This window comes from Pogoniulus pusillus, chromosome 27 (genome assembly GCF_015220805.1).
Source record: "Pogoniulus pusillus isolate bPogPus1 chromosome 27, bPogPus1.pri, whole genome shotgun sequence".
In the NCBI taxonomy this organism is placed as follows: domain Eukaryota; kingdom Metazoa; phylum Chordata; class Aves; order Piciformes; family Lybiidae; genus Pogoniulus; species Pogoniulus pusillus.
The window spans coordinates 9,054,272-9,077,682 of record NC_087290.1 but is presented as its reverse complement, the minus strand read 5'-3'; the positions used below and the strand labels follow the sequence as shown (position 1 = coordinate 9,077,682).

At 48.4% G+C, this 23,411-nt stretch overlaps 1 protein-coding gene across 2 annotated transcripts in view; it reads right to left on the bottom strand.

The window, feature by feature from the left end:
* The window catches only part of SLC43A2 (solute carrier family 43 member 2), a 36,397-nt gene that overhangs the window by 7,272 nt on the left and 5,714 nt on the right, over positions 1–23,411 (bottom strand). For both annotated transcript variants that reach the window (XM_064165801.1, XM_064165800.1), the window contains exons 3-12: positions 17,876–18,065; positions 16,820–16,875; positions 15,543–15,619; positions 8,533–8,625; positions 7,587–7,720; positions 6,941–7,143; positions 6,150–6,293; positions 2,423–2,561; positions 1,851–1,983; positions 715–788 (exon numbers count right to left, since the gene is read on the bottom strand). In XM_064165801.1, coding sequence (XP_064021871.1) covers positions 715–788; positions 1,851–1,983; positions 2,423–2,561; positions 6,150–6,293; positions 6,941–7,143; positions 7,587–7,720; positions 8,533–8,625; positions 15,543–15,619; positions 16,820–16,875; positions 17,876–18,065 — 1,243 coding nt within the window. The remainder of the gene's footprint in view (positions 1–714; positions 789–1,850; positions 1,984–2,422; positions 2,562–6,149; positions 6,294–6,940; positions 7,144–7,586; positions 7,721–8,532; positions 8,626–15,542; positions 15,620–16,819; positions 16,876–17,875; positions 18,066–23,411) is intronic.

The following is a 23,411-nucleotide window of genomic DNA, read 5'->3' as shown; positions in this document are numbered from 1 at the left end:
GATGCAATCCTGGACAACCTGCTCTAGCTGACCCTGCTTGAGCACAAGCATTGGAGCAGATGGTCTGAAAAGAGCCCTTCCCACCTCAATGATTCTGCAGTTCTCTGAATAATAACAGCCTCTTTCTGTTCCTCTGTCCAACAGCTCAGGACAGAGGGGCAGATCTGGTGTTCAAAAATAAAAACCATTGCTTAATAAGGAGGAGAATATTTAGATTCAGCTATTGATAAGTTGGAAACCGGATGGATGATCTGTCCTGGGAAAGGGAGGAGGCACCACTAATGGTATCTTGAGCAATGTTTTTCCAATGTAATGTCAGAGCAGACCAGTAGCAATGTACTCAATTATGTTAATATTTGACCTGGGCACATGAGTGTAGCTACTCATTATAAGACAAAAGCAGCCTGGAGTTTTTACTACATAACCTTGGTGTTGATAGCCTAGGCTCACCTGAGGCCCAGAGATAGCTGTGCCTGTCTCAGGGCAGTAGCTGTGACAGAGAGGTTAGCTATTTCCCAACAAGAAAAGCATCCAATAGGACATCAGTCCAGCTCCTGTCATACCCAGTGGTGACTGAGGAAACAAGTTGCATCATTTTTCCCTTCTGACCACGAAGACTTCGCTTCCTGATCTCCCACTTGGAGAACTGGAGAACTTATCATCCCAAACCAGTTTATCTGGCCAGCCACATACTATAGGTAAACAGAGACTTACACAGCCGCATAGAGGCCGCCCACAGCTGAGTGGATGAATCCTCTCACAATTGTGTGCAAAATGAAGGAAAGGATCTGGAAAGAGAAGCAGAAAAATGTCACATCCTAGATACTACCTAGGCATTCCAAACCCTAGTGCACAGCCATTCCTAAATGCTCTTCTCCTTTCTAGAGGGGGAATCCAGGCCCAGATCAGCACAAGGGAAGACACTGTGCTCTCCAAAAGCCCTGATTTTCCTTACTTTGAAAAGGTGAATGTGTAGTGCCCCCTGAAGTTCACCATCTTATTTGTAGATGGCAAGGAAATGTCCTCAGCAGCCTGTGGTCAGGATCACAAAGCTTTCATTGTGCTTGTGGCTAATTTAGTTAATTTTCCACAAGTTATTATGGACAGTAGGCAAGTGTGAGCAAACTCTATCTGTTTGCCTACGTCATTGAGGCATGTTTAAGTATAGCATAAAATGATCCAACAACTCTGCCAAAACCAGGTGGTGCCACAAAATAAATATTTTAACAGGTTTATAATCCCACAGATACCATTGGGCATAGTATTTGACACACGAGTAACCTTCTGTATATTTCTTCTTACAGGACATGAGGAGGAATTCACTGTGAGGGTGACAGAACTCTGGAACAGGCTGCCCAGGGGAGTTATGGAGTCTCCCTCTCTGAAGATATTCAAAACCAACTTGTGCAATCTAGTATAGGTTATCCTGCTCTGACAGGGGTGTTAGACTAGATGAGTTTTCAAGGTCCATTCCAGCCCCTGACATTCTGTGATTCTATGACATTTCCTGACCATCAGCAGCTTAAACCAAGTCCAGGTCAAATACCCAGGCACTGCTGAGAGGACCTTGGTGGGAAAGTATTTATTCTTACACAGCGCAGCTGCAGAAACTTCCAAGTGTGAATAAATCATGAATCGACTCTAGCTGCTTCCTTAGGTTCTCTCAAGAGATGTAAACTGCATTGGTATTATGTTTTTCCACTTTAAGACTGAGGCTCCCAAGTGCCAGAAATCCATCCCACCACTATCTGGTTCTGTTGGCTTGCAGGACCTCCTGGTACCGCTCTGTCATTTTGCCAGAACCCACACCACTAGCCCCGCTAGCACACCCACCCATTTGACCTATTCACCTGCAAGGGTAGATTAGGAATAAGACAGGTGACTCCAAATCCAACCAGCAGGACATTGGTGAACACAAAGGCATTGGTGGCATTAGCAATTTTCTGGATCTGCCGATCGCGCTTTTTCTTCTTCTTGTCACTTCTGGAAGGAGAGCAAAACCTGTCTTACAACAAGCACTTTCAGCAGCTACCAGAACTCACAGCAAAATTCTCCACACATCACATCAACTCTATCTAAACCAGTTTGGCTAGAGGACTGCCTATGGAGGTGGTGGGATCTCCATCAGTGGAAGCTGAGGAACACCTATGCAATTCTTTCAGTGCTGTTACTCTTACTGTTGGGCTAGAAGGGAAGTCTGAGCCTCCACTGCTAGACTTTAAATGTGCTCTTCTTGACTGATCTTAGTGGACATAGAAGATAGCTTGGTGCTTTCCTCTGCAATTATCAAGTCTTCCTTCGGGCTTCCTTTTCTATACGGAAGAACCAACATTCTTTCCAGTCTTTCATCACAAAATACATCATGCAGAGCAGAGGAGGCCTGCCAGGTGGCTGCGCGTCCCGCGCGGCACACACTACGCACTGCTCAGTGTTGTGCTCCTCATTCTCTTCTGAGCCATCATCGCATTCTTTCATTCGCCAGTCCATGATGTAGCCGATCACAGGAGCTGTCAGCAAGCACAGCAGTTGCAATACCCCAAAAATGGAAGTGTAGAGAGCCACTGCAGGGGAAAAAAAAAAAACACAAAACGTTTCAAAGGTCCAAGTGCTGCCATAGCAGCAACAGAGAGGAAAGGAGAAAGATAAAAAGAGAACAGAAACTGTTCCTCCTCAATCATCACTCTCTCATTAAAACCCCAGATCTCACGTGCTAACAGGCAGGGCTGAAGGAACTGGGACACCAAAGCCCCACTTCATTATTTAGCCTCCCAAAGACTCAGCATTGGAGTGGACATACCAGGCATACTTGCTTCAGTCGTTCTGACCCTGCACTAGGGTTCTGAGCAGCATCAGCCTGACAGCAGATAGGGCTACAGAAATGGGACCCAGCAACTGCTAGCACCAGTGAGTTTTATTCTGACCAGAACCATCAGGGAAACTTCTTATAAGCAATATATCCTGCACAGGCAACTCTGCCTTAGTCATTTCCTCTCCTGCCTTGCTGGGAGCTGCAACTACATCTTCTCCAGCCAGCCTCAGCAAGGACAGACCAGGCCAGGAAGGTGAAGACCAGCCCATTTCGTGCTGAGTGGACAAGTCTGGAGAGCAAAGGAGGGGAGATGGGCAGAAACCACACAGCATCCGAGTCCAAACATTAAAAACTCAAGTTAGTAGAAATTCCCCATGGGTTAAAGACAGGAGAAGTGTCTACATGGCCTGCTAAGGGAAAGCTTATGCCAGCAGACTTAAGAGAACTGTCCCACTCTGCAATGCTTTTTCCACTTCCTCTCTGCACCCCTTGTGATGGGTTTGTAGGCATTGCAGAGAAGGGCTGGTGAGTCATGGTGTACCACAGCTCTGAAATAAGGATGTAATTCTGAAACTGCCTGCCTCAGCACAGAGCACTTACGAGTTGCAGCACTGTAAGCAAAACAACCAAGAAGTTGTTTGCTCATTCTAAGACATTTCTGGATGTAGCCAAAGCAATACAGCCAGGATTTACACCAAAATCATCTTGGTAATGCAGAGAAATTTCCAACAAGTCTTTCACTCCTATACAATTGCAGCAAACCTCAGCAGGGCTGCTTTGCTATGCCCAGAGATGGCATCTGAATGATACTTTCCTGGCTCCAGTTGCTGGCAAGGGAATCAAGAGGAACTTCCAACTCCAACCTCCAAACTCACATTCATGCCCCCATTACCTCCATGCAAAGGCAAGTCCTGAAGTGGCCTCACATCCCACTGCATAGCAACTGCTGTAGCCAATAGAGACAGGTGGCATCACCCTCTACAAGCACTCCTGGAGCTGATTTGCTGCTGTCTGGTTATTTTTTAATAGAGGGTAAGAAGCAAGCCACGCTGTCACATTCTCCCTCTTCATGCTATTCCAAGCTCTTAATCTTGGGCTCTAAACAGCAAGAGCAGAAGCCAGCTTGAAGCACGGAATGAAATTCATAGGGTTAGCAAAAGAAGGAAAGGCAGTAGCTGCTAGAAAACAGAGCCTCCTCCATTTATCATGTTAAAAAAAACCCATGTTCTTCCTGAGGAGAAGGAAAACAATCTAGGAAAATACCTGCAGATATGGCAGAAATAGAAGTCTGGATACAGCAAACAGACAAAGGGTGCACACATGGGCACAACCCCTTGTGTCCACTGTTCTGTATGTCTTTCCATCAAAACTATCCTGAGCAAGAACCTCAGACAGCTGAGTTTTCCAGCCCATAGAATCATAGAATGTTTTGGTTGGATGAGACCCCTAAGATTGAGTCCAACCTGCAACCTAAGGTTGATTCTATCCACCTTGAATCTATCCAAGCTCTCCAAGGATCACCAGACTTGAAAGCAAAGTGATAATTTAGGAAAGATTCAGCCAGATATCAAGGTCTAGACACCACAACTCTACTCTTTCCTGTGTTCCTACAACAAAATTACACAGTAATTTAAAGAGCTACTGAACTTCTTAGCCTCTCCCCCTTCTTTTCAGGGTTTTAGAAGATAAGTAGCCACAGGCTGATGGCTTTTTCCACCTGTAGGTTTCATGCCACATTTAAGTCACTATAATTTGTACAGAAACAGGGCATTTAAGGACAGTGTGCCTCACTGCAGCTTAAAAGGCATTACTCCATCTGAATGATTTGCCCCACATCCTTCTCCTGTTCTGCTCCCAAGAATATTTAGGATTTTTGACCATAACACTTGCAGGATTGACTCAATTCTCTTCTTCCCTTGCCGAGTGCTCCCAAAAACAGTTGCAAGGGAACTCTCCCAACACATAACATTCAAGTAAATAACTGCAAAAAGAAAGAGGAATCCAAGGGAGCAGCATCCCATCCTCTCCTAATCCACACAGATTACATTTCTAGAGAGTCTTGGAACTGCTCTTGTAGCCTGACACTGCTGTGACTAGACAATATCACTGTTTTCCTGATGCCATGGAAACACCAAGACAGTGGACTGCACTGTGAACCCAGGCTTCATTCAGGGGGAGGAGTGGAAAATGGGAAGAAAACTCAGAGGTGGCACAGGAAAAAAAAAAGAGTAATGCACCCAGGAGGTAGTGTCCCTTTTTTAACACAGCTTGAGCTAAACAGAACTGGCAATATATATATATAGTTGATATTAAGTCTAAGTACCTAGGAGGGAAAGGAAAATGGAACTTTAACTAGAGCAAGCCAAGGTAAAAAGAAATTAAACAACATGCAATGTAGAGGAGTTACAAGGTAAGCAAAAAAATAAGCTGTGTTAGGAAAGGTAGGCAGTGTGAAATTTGTCCTGTTTACTGTTTAATATCTAAATTGCCTCTTGAGCCAGCAGATAAAGAGCTGAATGCTGCAGGCTGTCAAAGGCTCAAGAAACAAAGCAATTCAGGGAATGCCAGGGCACTTGGAATCTCCCGGTTTCCTTCCCTCCCCCAGTGCTCCCTCCCGTTTTCAGAGGAGTGCCTCTTGATTTATCAGCTTCATGCAATCCAGATTTAACAAGTTCAAACTGGATCTTACTACAAAGGACAAAAAAAAAAAAGAAGGCTAAGCCTTGTTTTGCAATCCTGGGCATTCTCAAGTGCAGTAAATGCATGTACTCTTTCCTGTTTGCTCCACGGACTGAACCAGAGCTATAAATACAGACGAGTCCAGCACCCCCGAGCCTCCCCAGCACTCACCAAGCTGCACAAAACAGCTATGACTTCACTGTTCCCACCCCCGGTTGCTGGGCTGAGAAACCCAGTCCAACCATTAGTCATGAGAGTCAGCTGCTCTCTGCTTGCTTAGGGTAAGTAGAGCAAATACCTGATGAACTAGGTGTGCAAACTAAACAAAACCATTATCACAGTCCTTTCCAGGAGGCTCCTTCCAGCAGCCCATCTGGGGAAATAATATAGAGTAGTATCTAACTATTACAATATGGAATAGTATCTAACTAGACACTGGGCTAAAATTAGCTTGACATTCAAGTATCAACCTCACTGCCCCTCTGTTCTGGGTTAGCCCTCTGCTAGACTACCAGCAGCTGTCGGCTGCACTCTGACACCACTAATTGCCATACAAAGTGTACCTGCTGAGTAATCAGGCTCATTGGCCTCTTTCAAGGACCCAGCCTGGGCCAAGTCCCAGTTCCAAGGATACAGATAAAAGAAGCTGGTTATATCCTACCTTGATCCTCATCTCCAGACAGAAACTCAAGGATTGTGTTCATGGCTCCCATGTAGAAGATGAGCCGAAGCTGAGTGACACACATAGTGATAAGGCTGAGCAACAAGATAGGGCTGAAGACACTCTTCATGAAGGAGGGAGAAGCTGCAGAGGGAATAATAGAGTCTTTGAAGGAGGCAGCATATCTTCATAAACACATTCAGTTACAGAAGAGGCTTTCACCTCTGGGTTAGCAGGTCTTCTCTTAGCTAGTTATTCCAACACTGTGTGCCAGTGGCAGCTTCAAGAAGTTCACAGTTCACACCTGGTGCCCTGCAAATTTCTGTAATGGACAACTATGGATGCTTGGAGTTCAGCTACCAGTAACTGAGGCAGGGGAAGAGAAAGGAAGAGTCACTGAATTCTGTGGATTAGGGCAAATAGGAACTTCAAACCATTTGGTTTTGCCATACTCCTGAGTCAGGAAGGCTTGGCCATGCGGGCAACCATCTACTTAAAAGACATCAGTGGCCAACTGCACTGTCCATTACCCATGCTCTTGTGCCCACCACTGACACTGCCATATGGCATAGCTAGGCAAGTATACAACAACAGGGCTCCTTATCTAACTGAAATTGTATTTCAGTATTTTCAGTATTTCATAGTGAAACTGTATGTAAACAATGGTGGTTGGCACAGGGCCCTGGCAGCACATGGATCATGTATCTCTTATAAACAGGTCTGAGGCACAGAAGAGAGGCCAACAGGCTTGTGCCAGCACAGCCACCCCCAGGGCACTCCTGGGATCTCACCTGCATTGTCAGGTTGGCACTTCACTTCTAGGTCCACTGTTGACAGGCAGAGCTTGTTGTTCTCTTGCAAGGCTGCTGGCTCCTTGGGGCCCTTCATGGAGCTCCCCACGCTGAGACGGCGCCCCACAGTTGTTACTTGCTTGTAAAATTGTTTCCCAGTGATTTTGTGGTCAAATCCCAGCCAGCTGAACTTTATTTTCACCCTGTTGGGCAGCAAAGAGCGTGAGAGCTGCAACACAGGGTGAGGAATCAAGAGACAGCGAAGTTGAGAGAGTCAGAAAGGCCATATGGAGATTTAAGGCAGTGTTTTTTATCTGCAAACCCACAAATGGTCTGGATCCAGAGCACAGCAAGACATTTCCTTCAGGCCAATTTGGCACAGGTCAATACAGGAATACTTATAACTACTGACAGATTGTTTTTCCTTCATAATTCCTACACTTTGGAAAATTCCAATTTTCATAGATATTCCCCAGTCAAGACATAGGCTGAGGATTTATGTCTGCCATTAGCATTAAGAATGAACAGCAGCAATGAACACTATACATGGGAGATCCTTGTCCACTCCTCTAAATTAGCCAAGACAGCACTTTCTAGAGGATTAAGAATGGGATTAGCCCTCAAGGCCAGTCTAGAGGACACTTACGAATAGTCCATGTCTTCTGGTCCTGGGAAAGGCTCCAGTGGCCAATTGAAGAAGCAGTTGAGGAAAACTAATCCTGCACAGCTTGCCCAAACAAGCAGAATAAGGATGAAGGAGACCCCAAAGTCATATATAACCTGGAAATCACAAGGGAATATGTTTTTGGCTATAAGAGCAGAAAGATACTTCAATATTCTTTGAATGAGGTCTGAAAGGAAGCTGTGGGAAAGAAAAACATGCTACATTTAAAATGGGTTTAACTCAAGTGATAAGAAAACAGTTCTGTGACATACAGGCTTGGAAAGAGATGTATATTCACATCTTTAACAGCAGCTATAGCAACAACAGGACCTCCAGCTGGAACAGCAAGCAGCTGTAGTGCAGATGACTGCCATCAAAGGTTTGCATCTAGGATTTCCTCCTTGGAAAGCCAGCAGGAACTTCCCTGCACACCTGAGCCCAGTTTACCTTTACTGTATCCCCCTTATGCTAACTCTGCAATTAAATCTCTTTGGTTCAGAGAGCTAAGCGCTCTACCAAGGCAGCCCAAGTGCCTGTCTCTTCTGTTCTTTCAGTGCTGTTTGCTAGCTGTGAACTCTGTTCAAAGCCAACCACCTGTGACAATCCCAGGGATTAAACATAGACATGTATACACTCCTCAGACTTTAAAAAGCAAACAAACAACCTCTCATTAAAAAAAAAATATTTGAGCCTTCAGTTTCATTTAACAACTTTGAATTTTCACTGTCAATTAGCAACCAGACTGCTCTCTATGCAGTATTTGAGTTGAGGCACTTGGAAAGTCCAGAAGAGACAGGAACTGAACCTTGCAAAGACATCTCTAAGAATGTTTTAGCAAATAGTCCCTCTTTCTTTCCACATTATTGCTAAATGGTGCAAGACTCTAGCACAACACCACCAGTCATGAGTCATGATCCCACATCCTCACCTTGATTCCTGGAAAAGTCACAGCAGAGGATGCATAGGAGCCAATCATCAGAGCAATGAACGTGGAACGAAGGTCACCAAACATGTTGGGCAGCTGTTGAAAGAAAAAGGTTGGTTCAAACAGGCTGCTGCCAAGGGAAGGGAAGAAAGGGGAAGGAGGCTCTCTTGAGAAGGTAACAGCATTTAGGATTGAGAGTCCTGAATAGCAGAATCTGAAGCAACCAGTTTCACTGGAGAATAACTTAGCTCTTTGGGATATTGCTTTGCAGGTTGCATAGGCATCTTCAGTGTCAGAGAACATCTACAAGCCAAGATTTATGTGCTCAATGACTCTGCTTCTTTTCAGACTGACAGCTTTGCATTGGCTACCTTTACAGAATCAATCAGTTTGGAAAAGACCTTCGAGATCGAGTCCAACACCTTCTAATCAACTAAACCACTTGCTCCCCGTGATAGGACAAGGAGCAATGAGTGTTTGCTTCAGCCCTTGTGCTTTAAGAGTTCCTTACCCAAATCTCTAGCCATCACCTGTTTTCCTCTCCAAAATATGTGCCCAAGTTCTCTCTGCACATCACCCCCTTTTTAGTCAAGACTTGTTAGAGACAGGCTGCGATTGCTGCAAGTCTTCAACACACCCTGCAACACCTTGTTTATGCACCCTGGGTCAGCACCCAAATCTTTGCAATAGACCAGAAAGTGCCTGTTATAACAAGAAGGAACAGAGGAAAATGAGAGCTGTGCTGCTCTTTGTGTTTCTATTTCTAGCTAAGTCCCTGGCTCCTTCTGTGAAGGTAAAGTCTTTCCATGAGAGAGGCTAAAGGTGGTCATTTCTCCATCTGCTGGATGGCTCAGATACCCACACACATCATCCTGGAGCAAGATGCAGGAAGGCAACCACAAACATCCAAGGCTTCATTGCCTGACAAAGATACAAACCTGCTGAACTCTGCAGCAACTGCAACTTACATTGCTACTCCTGCCACCCACCCCACTTTGTTGCCTGGGCTCCTATCAGATGTAATGGCATTGCTGAGGGCAGAACATGCTGGTTCTGCAAGGATCTGTTGGGAAAGCGAAGTTCTTAGTACAGACAGCTAGAAGCAACTCACAGCAGCCACTTCTGCCACCTCAACAGCAAAAGCACTCCCAGGCTGGCTTTTTGGCCCCTGCTTCCACTCAGGACCCAGAAGCAGAGTAGAACACACAGAAAGAGCTGTGAGACCTTTCCATTCTCCTGGGAATGAAAGAACTCACCTTTTTTCTAACCAGCCAGAAGTGGACAGGTTTTCATCCCCAACTAATGATGACCTGAAAGCTGGATATTACAGGGAAGAGCTTTGAAGCTGTAAGCTACAGAGAGATCATCCAAAAACTGGTCAAGAGGCAGAGATTCTGCTGCAGGCAGGCAGATTTCCCTCCCACCTTCTTTTTCAGGTCACTTACTCCCCAAATTCGCTTTGGCATCACTACACGTCAGCCCCAGAGGGCCTTAAAGCAGGACACTGCAGGTGCCTTGTCGAACTGAGAGCACAAGCAGCATTTTATCTGTTTAAAGACGCAGCGGAGCAAAATGATTCAGAGCGCGTTAGACCAAATGTGAGCAAGCAAATGCTGTCATCACATTGCCCTTCCACTGCTGAAAAACAAATCCATCTTTCCCAGGAGCAGCATATAAGGCAAGCAAATCTGGCCGGTGTCACGGCAGGACCAGGGTGTTTACAACACAACTATTCCTGTGCAGGAACACTCCAGGATCCATCTGGCTGTTTATCATCCCTCTGTCTCACTGCAGAGCTTCCTATGCAGTGCAGTCTCTAGGTCCTCAGATAACCCCAGCCAGGGAGCAGCAGCAGCAGCGATGTGCTGAGCCTGCTGCTGCCGGTGAACCCCGAGCAGACCCACACGGCAGAGGCAGCAAACGCTGCACTGCTCTGCGGCGAGGATCCCCACACCCATCCCCAGATCCCTGCATGCGGGAGAGCTGCCAACAGGCTGCTTTCAGGAGCTGCAGACAGGAAACGGCAAAGGATCCAAAGGTCTGTTACCAGGCACAAAAACATCTCTTCTTGGAAGGGGTGGCCTAGATACACACCCCAGCAAATGGCAGCTGCAGAACACAGTATCTGCAGGTTACAGAAAGGCTGCTCATGGTCACCAGGCAGGGTATTCATTTAATCTCAAAATACCCCAAACTTGAAATAATCTCCAGAAATTACAACAAGCAGCTGCTCCTGCTGAGGAGCTCAGAGCAGGGCAAGAGCTCCACAAACACAGCTGCTTCTTGGCTCGGGCTGGTTTTTCCCCAGAGCCCCAGAGATCACAAAAAGCCTTTTTCATACAGCTGACAAGCAACTCCCAGGTGGATCCTCCTGCTCTGAGGGCTACTGGAGATGTAGAGCAGCCTGAAAGCAAGCAGTCATGACTGGGAAAATCCAAGTCTGCTTCTCCTTTGATGGAGACAGAAGCCCTAGAAGGGTGAGAGACTTCCTAAAATCCTATTTGACACCAAACAAGTAGCCAGATTTAATTAAAAAAATGCCCATAGGAGATTTAAGGTCTTAGCCAATCCCATCGAGGGAGGAACTGCAAAGACTGAGCACTTGGGAGGAAAAGAAATCTGAGACTTATATGGAGGGGCAGAGAGAAGGCAAATGGAAAAGTAGTCTACACCCAGACAGAAAAACCTCTCAGACTGCAAGTGGCAGCATTGGCAATGCCTCTACGGCTCTCTTCTAGAGAGCAGCTACTAAAATAACACACAGTATTTACCAAGTCATTTTTCATGCTGTCTTTATAGCAGCAAGCATTGGAAAAAATGAACCAGAGAGAGAAAAAAAACCCCAAACCCTAAAGCCAGAGAGCAAGTGGGCTTCTTGTTTTTCTGCTACTGAAATGATCTGATCCTTATTTTGATCTTCTCCCAGCAGGCCAGAAGGGTTTTCCTCACTAACTTCTGCCCATGCTGGTGTGACAGCCCAAACTCTACAAGACCTACAATGACAGAAACTCTTAGAGCTCCTGTTTAAAGGTCAGTAATACCCAATGTATTATTAACTTCATTCCCCATTAAGTTTGGCTCTACTGTTTTTCCCCCCAGAGTCCTTTATTACAGGCATACAATCCTAAACTGATAAAATAACTTCCTCTTGCTAATTATTTTCTCATCTGCCCTACAGTGAGTTTCAGACTTTGATTTTTTTTTCCCCCCCAGCTTTTTCCTGGAGATAATCCTTATACAAAAGGCACCACAGTCACACAAGCAAACCAAATTTCCCTCCTCTTGCAAGGACTGTTTGAAAGAAGAGTGGAACAAGGCAAAGGACTGAGACATAGACTGCTGGAGAGTGGTGGTTTTGTTCAAGCTAAGCTGTTTTCCCTATCAGGGGTATATTTGGAAGTTACACAGACACTAAAAACATGTTCTCCAGGAAAGCCTCAAACTGCCTGCTTTGTCCACAGCATATGGAAATCCCTGAGCACATCACCCAACAAACAAAAGATCACAGAGCCCTAAGTTATCTTAATACCCCCTACACAGCGATGTGTGCCCCTACCCCCCCAGCTGAAGGGTGCTGTTTGCAGCAGAAGAGAAGAGCGAAGCAGCTGTAATTCTTGAAAGGAAAGCAGGGCAGAAAAACAATCTATAAAAGGCTCTTTGTGGTAATTTATCACACATGTTTATTTCTTTGCATGAAATAGCTTCAGAGCAGAACCGGTGCCAGATTCCTGGGTTGCTGTCAGTGCCACCAACACAGATCTGTTTCCATTTCCAATCGGCACTTATATTGGCTAAGAGCAGGTCACGAGGCAGAGCTGGCCCCTCCGCGCTGGAACCACAGGCACAGGCTGACCTTGTTCCCAGAGCCGGGACCGCGCCGCTCGCCTGCTCCTCCCCGCGCCGCAGCGCCAGGCGCCCCGCAACAAACAGCAGCTTGCTTGGCTCCGCAGCCTGCCCTCTGCTTGCCTGGTACCCTGGAAAAGGCCCTGAACCCGAGAGCCAAAGCTTCACGGACTGCTGTCCCAGAGCCTGTTTATGCCTTGCAGAGGCGCTGAGGGTCCCTCTCCCGCCCTCATATCAGATGACACCATGCCCGTGCCTGCAGGTGTCCCAGGGGGTTTCAACACTCGGGGAGACAGCCCAAAGCTGCAGCACCTGGCAAGCATCCCAACCCCAGAGGCTGCAGAAGCTCCCTTCATGACCACCCTGCCACAACGCAGCAACTGTAACCCGCTTGGGGTGGCCAAGGACCAGTTCAAGCACCAGTGGGTTTGACCCATTTCCTGGAGCATTTCAGGTCACTTGCAGCTGGCAGGAGAAGGAAGTCACCTTGCTGACTTGTGTGTGCTCAGCAGCCAGTGTTTGTGGCTCACTTGGCACCAGGAGTTGATCAGTGCTCTCTGCCTGCATGCAATGAATGCCCTCAAAAAGGACACTGAGTCTCCCCTTTCAGCACTTCAGAATCACAAAAACATCCAGGTTGGAAAAGCTCTTCAGAATCACCAAGTGTAACCTATGACCCTACTCACAAAGATTCACCTTAAACCATATCCCCAGGCACCACATCCAAACACATCCAGGGTTGGTGACTCCACCATCTCCCTGGGCAGCTCCTTCCAGTCCTTGAACACTCTCTCTGTGAAAAACTTTCTCCTAATGTTCAACCTAAACCTCCCCAGTCTTAGCTTGAGGCCATTCCCCCTTCTTCTGTCTCCAACTACCTGTGAGAAGAGACCAGCAGCAGCATCTCCACAACATCCCTTCAGGTAGTTGTAGACAGCAATGAGGTCTCCCCTCAGCCTCCTCTTCCTGAAACTAATCATCCCCAGCAACCTCAGTCTCTCATAAGAGGGCTCTTCACCAGCCCTCCTCTGGACCTGCTCCAGCACCTCCTCTTGTATTGTGGTGCCCAAACCTGAACACAATACTGGAGGTGTGGCCTCAGCACAGCCAAGTCCAAGGGGACAATCTCCTCCCTACTCCTGCTGGCCACAGCATTTTTAATACAAGCCAGGATGCCATTGGCCTTCTTGGCCGTCTGGGCACACTGCTGGCTCATATTCAGCTGCCTGTCTATTACAACCCCCAGATCCCTTTCTGCCAGGCAGCTCTCCAGCCACACTTCCCCAAGCCTCTCCTGAGCACAGTGCATGCAAGCCACATTGGCCAGAGCCCACAAGCCATGGATCTGTCATCCCTGTATCCCTCTCTGTCTCCATGGGCTGCAGGTGGAAGAAGCCCTCAGGAAGATGACTCTTGAAACACCAGCTGTGAACATCCTAGCTCGCAGGCAGAACCGTGCAGGGATAAGTCAGTAAGCTAGCAATGAGCAAAATACACCTGCTTTTACCAGGCAGCACCACAGCTAAGCTAAGCTGTGGTGCAGGTGAAAAACTGCTTCCCTCCCACTCTGCACTATTTTTAATCCCATTTGTATGCCTCAGGTACCAAAATGCCTGTGTAGGGAGGCAGAAGCAGCTACATCTGAATCTGGATTTGTAAAGTCAAGCCTGAAGCCACCTCAGCTCTTTGCAAAGCACAGTGCTGTCTGCAGGGGGATGGGCTCCACCTAAGCTTTCCATATGGGACCTCACAGCATTTGCTACTTGCTTCCGACCTTCTCAGGGCTTGGATCTCTTCTTGGAAGACTCAACCTTTTTCCTGCCACTGTACTTCTCTAGTGCTGCAGAACTGCCTCACTAATGAGGGCACTAAGTTGCTTTAGCTGACTGCTTCTAGTGCTAGAAGCCACAGGACAGCACTTCCAATAAATTTCTGCCCTACTCTTGCCCTCCCTTCTATCATCACCAGAGACTCTCAAATAATCTGTGACCCCTTAATAACCACCCAGAGAGACAATAACCAATGCTGGCAGCAGTAGGATGGGAGTCCTGTCCTCCACAGCAGTACTGACGTGCTCCTCTCTTTGCTTTCATTTGAAGCGTGGCAGGATGACATTTGCCCCATAGTTCTTTGGGACCACAGCCAAGGCTTCCAGTGAAGAACACTGGAACACATACTGAGGAGACACTGACATCTGCATGGAGTTTTGAAAGCTTTGAATAGAATGCTAGCAACAGCAGCAGCAGTATCACAGGACACATAGTGGCCTGTAAACCCAGCCTCTGCCAAATTTAGGTCTCTAGGAGTTCAGCCAGTGTCTGAGTCTCGTTCGGTTAGAGGTAACCTTAACAAAGTTTTACTTCAACAGCAAGTTGAAGGTAATGCAGTCCAAACTCAAAAGCTTTTAGTCACAACTCAAGAACCATCAGTGCTTCTCCCAGCCAGTTCTGAGAGACTTGCCGCCCAGCCTGTTTCAGACACACTGACAGGGATCAGGGTAATGAGGTAGAAAATAAAGCAGCTACTTGGAGGACTATCCTGCTTCTGTCTCCAGGCAAAATGAACAGCAAAACGTAGAGATTCAGCTGACAACTGCTGACCAATGCTTGCAACATAATCCACGGACTAAACAAATCTAAGTGGGCTGCACAGATGAAGCTGAGCGCATTCAACAGGAAACCTGGAAGGAACTCTCACTCTTCTGAAAGCAAGAGCTATTGTGCTTAGGAGCAACCATTTTCCTGGGCTGAGATGAAAACTGCATTTACAGAAAGCTGCTCTCACCCAGCTGCCAGAGTTTGTGTGTCCTGCTGATTCTTCCTGCACTATGTCAGTGCTAAATCCAGTGCAAACACATACCCAGCCTGTGCCAGGTAGCTGAGCACTGCATGTACAGGCATATGACAATTTAAGTCCTAGACAAAAACACTTCCTTTTTCCTTCCCCACCTTCACCTGATATGCAAGGGGTGGGTAAAAGAAAAGGTCGGCAGCCTTGGAATAACCAGTTAGTACTCAGCCTGTCAGGTAAGAGAGTGACTGACCCTTTGTACCACAGAAAAACACGAGCTATTCAAGCCACAGGCAAAAGAGCCACTTTGTTCTTTCCTGCTAACCCCGCTCCCAGCCACAGTAGGGAATGAAACAGGCAGGTAATAACTCTTCACTTACCGTGAGCGAGGTGAAGGTCATGCACATCCCACCAAAGCCATTCAGAGCCAGGGCGATGAATATCAGCACAGACAGAGCTGCAACAATACAACACCAGCCCTTAGCTTTCCTGGGGTAGAATCAGAGTCAACCAGGTTGGAAGAGACCTCCAAGATCATCCAGTCCAACCCAGCCAGCCAATCCACTAGACCATGGCACTAAGTGCCTCATCCAGGCTTTTCTTGAACACCTTCAGGGATGGTGACTCCACCACCTCCCTGGGCAGCCCATTCCAATGCCAAACACTCTCTCTGTAAAGAACTTCCTCCTAACTCCAGCCTAGACCTCCCCTGGCACAACTTGAGACTGTGTCCCCTTGTTCTGTTGCTGATTGCTTGGGAGAAAAGATTGACCCCACCTGGTTACAACCTCCCTTCAGGTAGTTGTAGACAGCAATGAGGTCACCCCTGAGCCTCCTCTTCTCCAGGATGCACAACACCCCCCAGCTCCCTCAGCCTCTCCTCACAGGGCTGTGTTCCAGGCCCCTCACCAACTTTGTCACCCTCCTCTGGACATATTCCAGTATCTCAATGTCTCTCTTGAATTGAGGAGCTCAGAATAGGAGACAGACACCCTGAAGGTATGAAAACCTCAGGGGATCAACACCCTCAGGACATGTCATGCTGTTCCTGACCCAGCAACCAACTCCCCAGCCACACAGAGGGGAAGGGCCAGGGCTCTCCTCCAAGACGGAGTTAAGGATGGGATTGTTTCTCCCCAGGGTGGAAGGATTTCTTGTCTCTGATGACCAGACTTGCTGATACACCTTGTCTGAATGGGTCTTTAAAGGATGGTTTAAATGAAGGAACCCCATTCAAAGTGTTATCTCACTGTCTGGTCCTGAGATGCAAACTCCCATCTATCCCTGGTGAGAAAGCTGATTGTACATCATGTGCCATTGCTCATTTCCCAGCCCTGAAAACACTATGAGCTTGTTCAGAATTGCTGCTTTACAGGACCTGACCCTGCTCAAATACCGTGCTGAAGGCCTGGATATCTCAGACATGTAGCCCTTGCTATGCTTCTTCAGTTAATGTTGTGAAACACCAGCCCTTCCCAGAGCCACGTAGCTCCCTCAGACCAGCAGATGCTTGTGTCCTCAGCAAGACCCCAGCAGAGTACTGGAGATGTGACAGGCAGGGCACATAGTGCCATGCTCACTTATCTGCTTTCATCCTAAAACCAAACCAGCCACAGCCCCAGAGCCCTCCCAGCTCAGCAGAGGAACAGGTACTCACAGTCTGGGTTACTGGCACCATAGGCAATCAGAACACAGGACACAGCAAAGCAGGCACTGAAAGAGAGCCACAACCATGAGTGTCTTGGCCCTACAAACAGTACATGCCAGATGCATCCACCTCCTCAGCACCTTGAGTAAACACAGTACAGTTTCTGTAAGAGGAAGGGAAAGTGGCAATTTGGAAAGAAGTACCTGGTACTTCCCTGGATTTTACAAGCAAACCTTGCACAAGGGCTGAGGCAGCAACCTTTCCTTCTAGTACTGACAGCTCTTGCCAGACTCAAATTCCCTACTGATTTTCCAGCACAGAGCTTTGCCAGCCCTCATCTCACATTGACCAAAGCCAGCAGCAGCCTTTATGCCGAGATCCAGCCGTGGTCACAGCACTCACAGCTCTTACCTGCAACTCTGTGGCAGGATCTGAGTCAGAGACTTGCCCTGTTTTTCCCATCCTGTCTGCAGGCCAGCTTGGTTTCTGGTACAGTTCAGTACCTTAAAATTCAGCAATGCCCAACAAATACTAATCCCTACATACCTTGACAGAAGCAGCTAACAGCCCTGCTGTTTGAGGCAGAAAGTAGCATACAGCACATGGCAGAGAAGGGCCCTAGAAAAGGCAGGCAGGACGTGTTTATCCCCTAGCTAACTCCCCAGCTTGCAAGTGATGATGTAACTCCTTGATTTTGTGCCTCTCAGGACACAGCTCCCAGCTCAAAGAAAAAGCTACCCATCGTGACTCACAAATGACTCCACTCTTCCTCCAGGCTCCATCTGGCCAGGGAGCACAGAGCAACGCTGGAAGCTGAAGTGTGGACACAGAGTCCTAGGCCCTTCTGTATGGAACAATCCACTCTGCTGGCCAAAAATCATCCCAGAGCTGATCTGCCTCCCTGTGTATGGCCAGCAGCTCCCAATAGGTCCCAGCCCCATCCCTCACACAGTTCCTGAGGCTGCAGAGATCCCACAACAGACATAGCAACAAACCAGCACCCATCTGCTTCAAGCAAGCCAGGAATCCATCCCTCCATCCACCCAGGGAGTCCAGGATACCAACCTGCCAAGTAGCCGCAGCTTGCGAGGGCCGTACTTGTCCATGACAATTCCCAGGGGCAGTGTGATTGCACTGAGCAGGAAGGAGCCAATGGTGAAAGCCAAGTTCAGCATTTCATCCTGGGCATTGCAGGAAGGCCATTTGTGCTCTGAAGCTGTGCTGTTGTCATGCTGTGGGCTGCTGGTGATGTTTCCTACATAGGATGAGAGAGGACCATCACGTTGGGACATGGTTTGCAGTGTTGCAAGAGGGAGGGAAGAGAAAGAGCCTCACACACAGGGTGCCACCATGCACAGGGTGCCACCATGCACAGGGTGCCACCATGCACAGGGTGCCACCATGCACAGGGTGCCACCATGCACAGGGTGCCACCATGCACAGGGCATACATCCTCCAGCACACTCCATTTGTTATTATAACTGGAAATGGAGCAGGGAAAGAAGAGGAGCAGAAGGAGGAGCAGGGGATCAGTCACTTCATCCTAGTGTCAGGTGACAGAACAAGAGGAAATGTCCTGAAATTGTGCCAGGAGAGGTTTATGTTGGGTATGAGGAAAAATGTCTTTCCTGCAGGAGTGGTCAGGGGTTAGACCAGGCTGCCCAGGGAGGTTGTGGAGGCACCATCCCTGGAGGTGTTCAAGAAACAAGTAGACGTGGCACTCTGGGACATGGTTTAATGGCCACGGTGGAGTTGGGCTGATGGCTGGACTCAGTCTGAGAGGTCTTTTCCAACTGAAACAACTCTATGGTTCTGTGACAAGAGAAACCTGATGAGCTCAGCTGGGAGCAGGGAGGGATGTGCAGGCACCCAGGGGATGAGTATCCCAAGCAGCAGCAGAGTAACAACCGAGGGACAGAGATTCATTTCTCTATGAAAACAACTGCACAGCAAGGCCTTAGCAACTACAGGGGACTAAAGCCAGAAGAAACTAACACAGAAATAAGGTCCTGCTAATCTTCAACTGGCACATCCTCCCAGATCTTCCCTGTGACTAAACTGGAAGTGATAATTGCAGCCAAACTGGTTATTTTGGGTCCGGTCACTGGGCTGACAAGGCCTGGCACGGAGCTACAGCCTGCTCAAATGAAAAGCTTCCTGCCCTCACTGCAGATAGAGGGATGGACGAGGAACTGATCTTGCAGTAGCCACTCTGGTTCTGAAAAGTCCTTCCTGGATTTCACCTGGCTGCACTTTGGCTACAACAACCCCATGCAGAGATACAGGCTGGGGTCGGAGTGGCTGGAGAGCAGCCAGACAGAGAGGGATCTGGGGGTACTGACTGATACCTGCCTGAACATGAGCCAGCAGTGTGCCCAGGTGGCCAAGAGAGCCAGTGGCATCCTGGCCTGCATCAGGAATGGTGTGGTCAGCAGGAGCAGGGAGGTCATTCTGCCCCTGTACTCTGCACTGGTTAGACCACACCTTGAGTACTGTGTTCAGTTCTGGGCCCCCCAGTTTAGGAGGGACATTGAGATGCTTGAGCATGTCCAGAGAAGGGCAACGAGGCTGGGGAGAGGCCTTGAGCACAGCCCTACGAGGAGAGGCTGAGTGAGCTGGGATTGGTTAGCCTGGAGAAGAGGAGGCTCAGGGGTGACCTTATTGCTGTCTGCAACTACCTGAGGGGTGGTTGTGGCCAGGAGGAGGTTGCTCTCTTCTCTCAGGTGGCCAGCACCAGAGCGAGAGGACACAGCCTCAGGCTGTGCCAGGGGAGATTTAGGCTGGAGGTGAGGAGAAAGTTCTTCACTGAGAGAGTCATTGGACACTGGAATGGGCTGCCCGGGGAGGTGGTGGAGTCGCCGTCCCTGGAGCTGTTCAAGGCAGGACTGGACGTGGCACTTGGTGCCATGGTCTGGCCTTGAGCTCTGTGGTAAAGGGTTGGACTTGATGATCTGTGAGGTCTCTTCCAACCCTGGTGATACTGTGATACTGTAACTGCCCTGTTCCCAGGAGGGCTGGCAGCTCACCTGTCTTCTCCATTCGTTAAATGATGCATCTTTAACTTCTACCCCATAATTAGCAGCTTCTACTCTTTCCATAGACCATACAGATCAATTATTATCTCCAGCTTTCATTCTTGCCCTTACATGAGGAACTCTGCAAGCAAACTCCCACGCTGAACAGAGCCCACATTGTGTAATGGAGACAGAAACAGGACAGTGCAAAATATAAATAAATAAGAGAGAGAGAAGTTCCCTTTTCTTTGCAACAGCAGCCTCACTGCCTCACTGCAGGCCTGCTCCTGCTCCAGGCCTGTTCCAGGGAGGCTTACAACTCCTCAGTGAACACAAGTGCCTGTAGACTGTTACCAATGCAGAGCTCTCCTTCTCCCAAAGCTTATCTGGCTTAGAAGTAACCTTTGCTGGCATGACAAAGCACTTACTCTTTGACTGCTGCTGCAGGCCAGTGACATAAAACTCTCTCCTCTGTATTTGACAGTAGTGAACTCTGTCAGGTCAGTGAAAAGAGGAAGTCCCCCCCATACCAGTCCATGTGAAACAAGACTAGAGGCTCACAGTGAGCCCGGCTTAGCCAATTAGCAGGAATCCCTCATGTACAGCTGACCTCACATTCACCACTTGATGCAGCTGGCAGAGGAGATCCCCTTGGCTGCTCTCACCCCCCCTGGCGTCTCTGGAGATCGCATCATTCCACTTGGAATTCTCTTCTACCCAAGCCTCAGCACCCCTACAGTTACTGGTTTCACCCTGATTCTATCTGGCCAAAACAACTCTCCCAGCTTTGTGTCCACTGCAAACAAATTGTGCTCCACCTTCCTGCCATCAGGTATTAGCAGGAACTCAGATGCTGATATCCATGGCTTCTGAGCTGCCTGCAAGCCTTGCTCTGTCCCCTCCCAGCACTCCAGGGAAGGTGCATGGCATTTCTCTCCATTTCTATTGCTCTCAAGGTATTGACCTTGGTGAGAGCTCTCACTACGTGCTTAAGATGGCCTCAAACAGCCTGTGGGCAGTTACAACTGTTTGTCTCTTCTCTTTGCCATTTGCTCCTTATTTGATAACTTAATCTGCCCCTTCTCTTGCCCTGCTAGTCATGGGTAGCCAGAGTAAGCAACAGAGATATCCCTAAAAGGCCAGATGTCCTATCAGCAGCCTTCTGCAGGGAGGACAGCCTCCAGCCTAAAGGTCCCAGTTTACATCCTTAGAAATCAGTTCTGGACAGACCTGAGAGGATCTCCGCAGTTTCCACACTACTCCTCAATCCATTTTCCCCTCACAGTCTCCTCATGGTGTGTTTCAGGATCTTAAACACTGACTTCTGGCAGCATCTCAATGAGGCAGGCACAGCACACAGCTTCACACACAGCATTAAGGCTTTTTGGGCTCTCCACAAAGATAAATTCATAGGAAACAGATGTGGGTGAGAGGTTAATCTTGGGAAAACAAGGTGGGGGGTGGGGGGAGAAAAGAGTGACAAAGTAGTAGTGGTTTCCCTGTGTCAGCACTCTACAGAGATAGCTCAGCTGTGGAGTGGAAGAAGGGTGGAGGGACATGGATAGTGCAGTGACCTTATAACTCCTGGCTGCATGTGTTAAAGAGGCTGTGTCTGTCCTTCCCATGAAGAGCTCTTGAAAGAGAAATATTCAGCGTTTAAGGCCAGAGTAGATGAATTACTGCTAACGTATTGATGTGTACAGTTGCAACATGACCCCGAGGAGCTCCCACAGCACACGCCTGCTAGCAGACCCTTTGATGGCATGCATGATGAGCACCAGCAGGCAAAGAGGACACAGCTCAGAAACAGCAAGGAAACTTGGCCTCTCTGGAGACTTGCTACAGCCAGGAAGGCTGGATCAGGGCACCAAGCTTCAGCGCCTTCTTGTACCAACCACCTTGTTTACAGCTGCTCCTTGCCAGCTCCGAGGAGGGGCAGGGCAACAGGGCTGTGTGGAAATACAAATTGTTTGTGAAAATAGAAGCAACCCCTGAGCAACAAGAGAAGATCCACTGAGGCGTAATGGAAATGATTCCAGCAGCCCTTGGCACTCTTGACATCCTCTGATCCTTTAGGCCACCTCCATAAATAGAACATTTTAGAGGGGCTGCAGGTGTGTCCAGCCAATACCCACCTCATTGGGCAGCATAGATTCATGTGCCAGATCACCAGCACAGGAGAGAGAGATGACACACAGCTAGGAGATTAATGGGCAGAGAACCTGCCTAACTACTCACCTACCTAATGCACCTGGTTACAGCAAACAGCAGTTTCCCTCAATCACAGCTCAGATCCTGTTCCAGATCAGCTCACGCCACACTGCTGGAGAAAGTCTCCTACGTGCCTGGCTCCATCTGCAAGAGTGCTTTGGGGAAGGGCTGTCTCTGTGCAGACAGCAGTGCCCTCACCCAAATTCTCCTGCCAAGGCCACCTGCATGCAGGCATGCCAGGTCTGACACACAAGAGTGCCACCCGGGTGTGCCAGCAGCACAGCCTCAGTCCATGCGTGCTCGCTGCTGTCTCACTGTCAAGCTAGAAGAAGCTGCAAGCCTTTATCAGTAATTACAAGAACATGCTGCCTATTTTTACAGCACTCCCCCTCCAAGCAGCAGGATTTCTACTGCCCAATTAGTAGTGCAAGTTACTATTTAAAGAATGACAGCTTAGGTGAGAGAAGGCTGCCTCAGTAATCATTTATGTCAGGCTCATCGCTGGGATTTGTTCAGGCTGTTACTGGAACATTTAAAGTCATCCTGTCTCCCAAATTAAGTGCTGCAGGTTTCATGAGAGGGTCAATCATTAACTACTCTTTGCTGACCTCTGCAAATCCCAGGCACACACCAGGCTACCAGAGGAACGCCTGGCTTTTTCAAGAGTCACTGCCATCTCACACAGCACAGAAGAGGCTTCCTTTCATCTTGTTTCATGGACCAGGCTGAGCCACCCACAGTCACCCTGGCAATAGCTCTCTGGGACACAGCTTGCACAGCCTCACCTTCCTTCTTATTTTTTTCCTAAGGTGAGGGAGAGGGGAAGAAGAAATCAGGGCCAAGGAGCCTGGGAGCATGGGTTAAAAAGAAATTTAGGTTAAAAAAAAATAAATAAATCAGATCACAGTGAAAAGACATGTGCAAGCAACTGATCTGCAGCCTGCCCACATAAGAACATGTTTTCGCTTTTCAGGATGGTGTCATACTTCTGGGAACTGGGAGGAGATGTTCTTGCCTTTAGACCACTGCAAATGCAATTGCTTTGGGTTTCCCTCTCTGCCTGTCCACCCACTTGCACGTCCAGGACCCCCCACTCCGGGCACTCAGCTGAAAGCTGAGGCGCAGTCTCTAGTTAACTCCCCCCCTTCTCTCCCCAGCTGTGGTTTCGTTTTGCGGCAGTTCTCAGCCGGGGCTGGCACCTGCCCAAGCAGCTCTCGATGCCCCCGACAGCTGCTCATCAGCACTCTGTTTCCCGTGGAAATGGAACATTTACCACGGGGACTCTTTTCCTGTCCGCAGGGTCGCGTGTGCAGACTCCCCACAAGGCTTCATCACGGCTTACCAGCTCGGAAGGGACCTCCAGCCTGCGAGTTCCC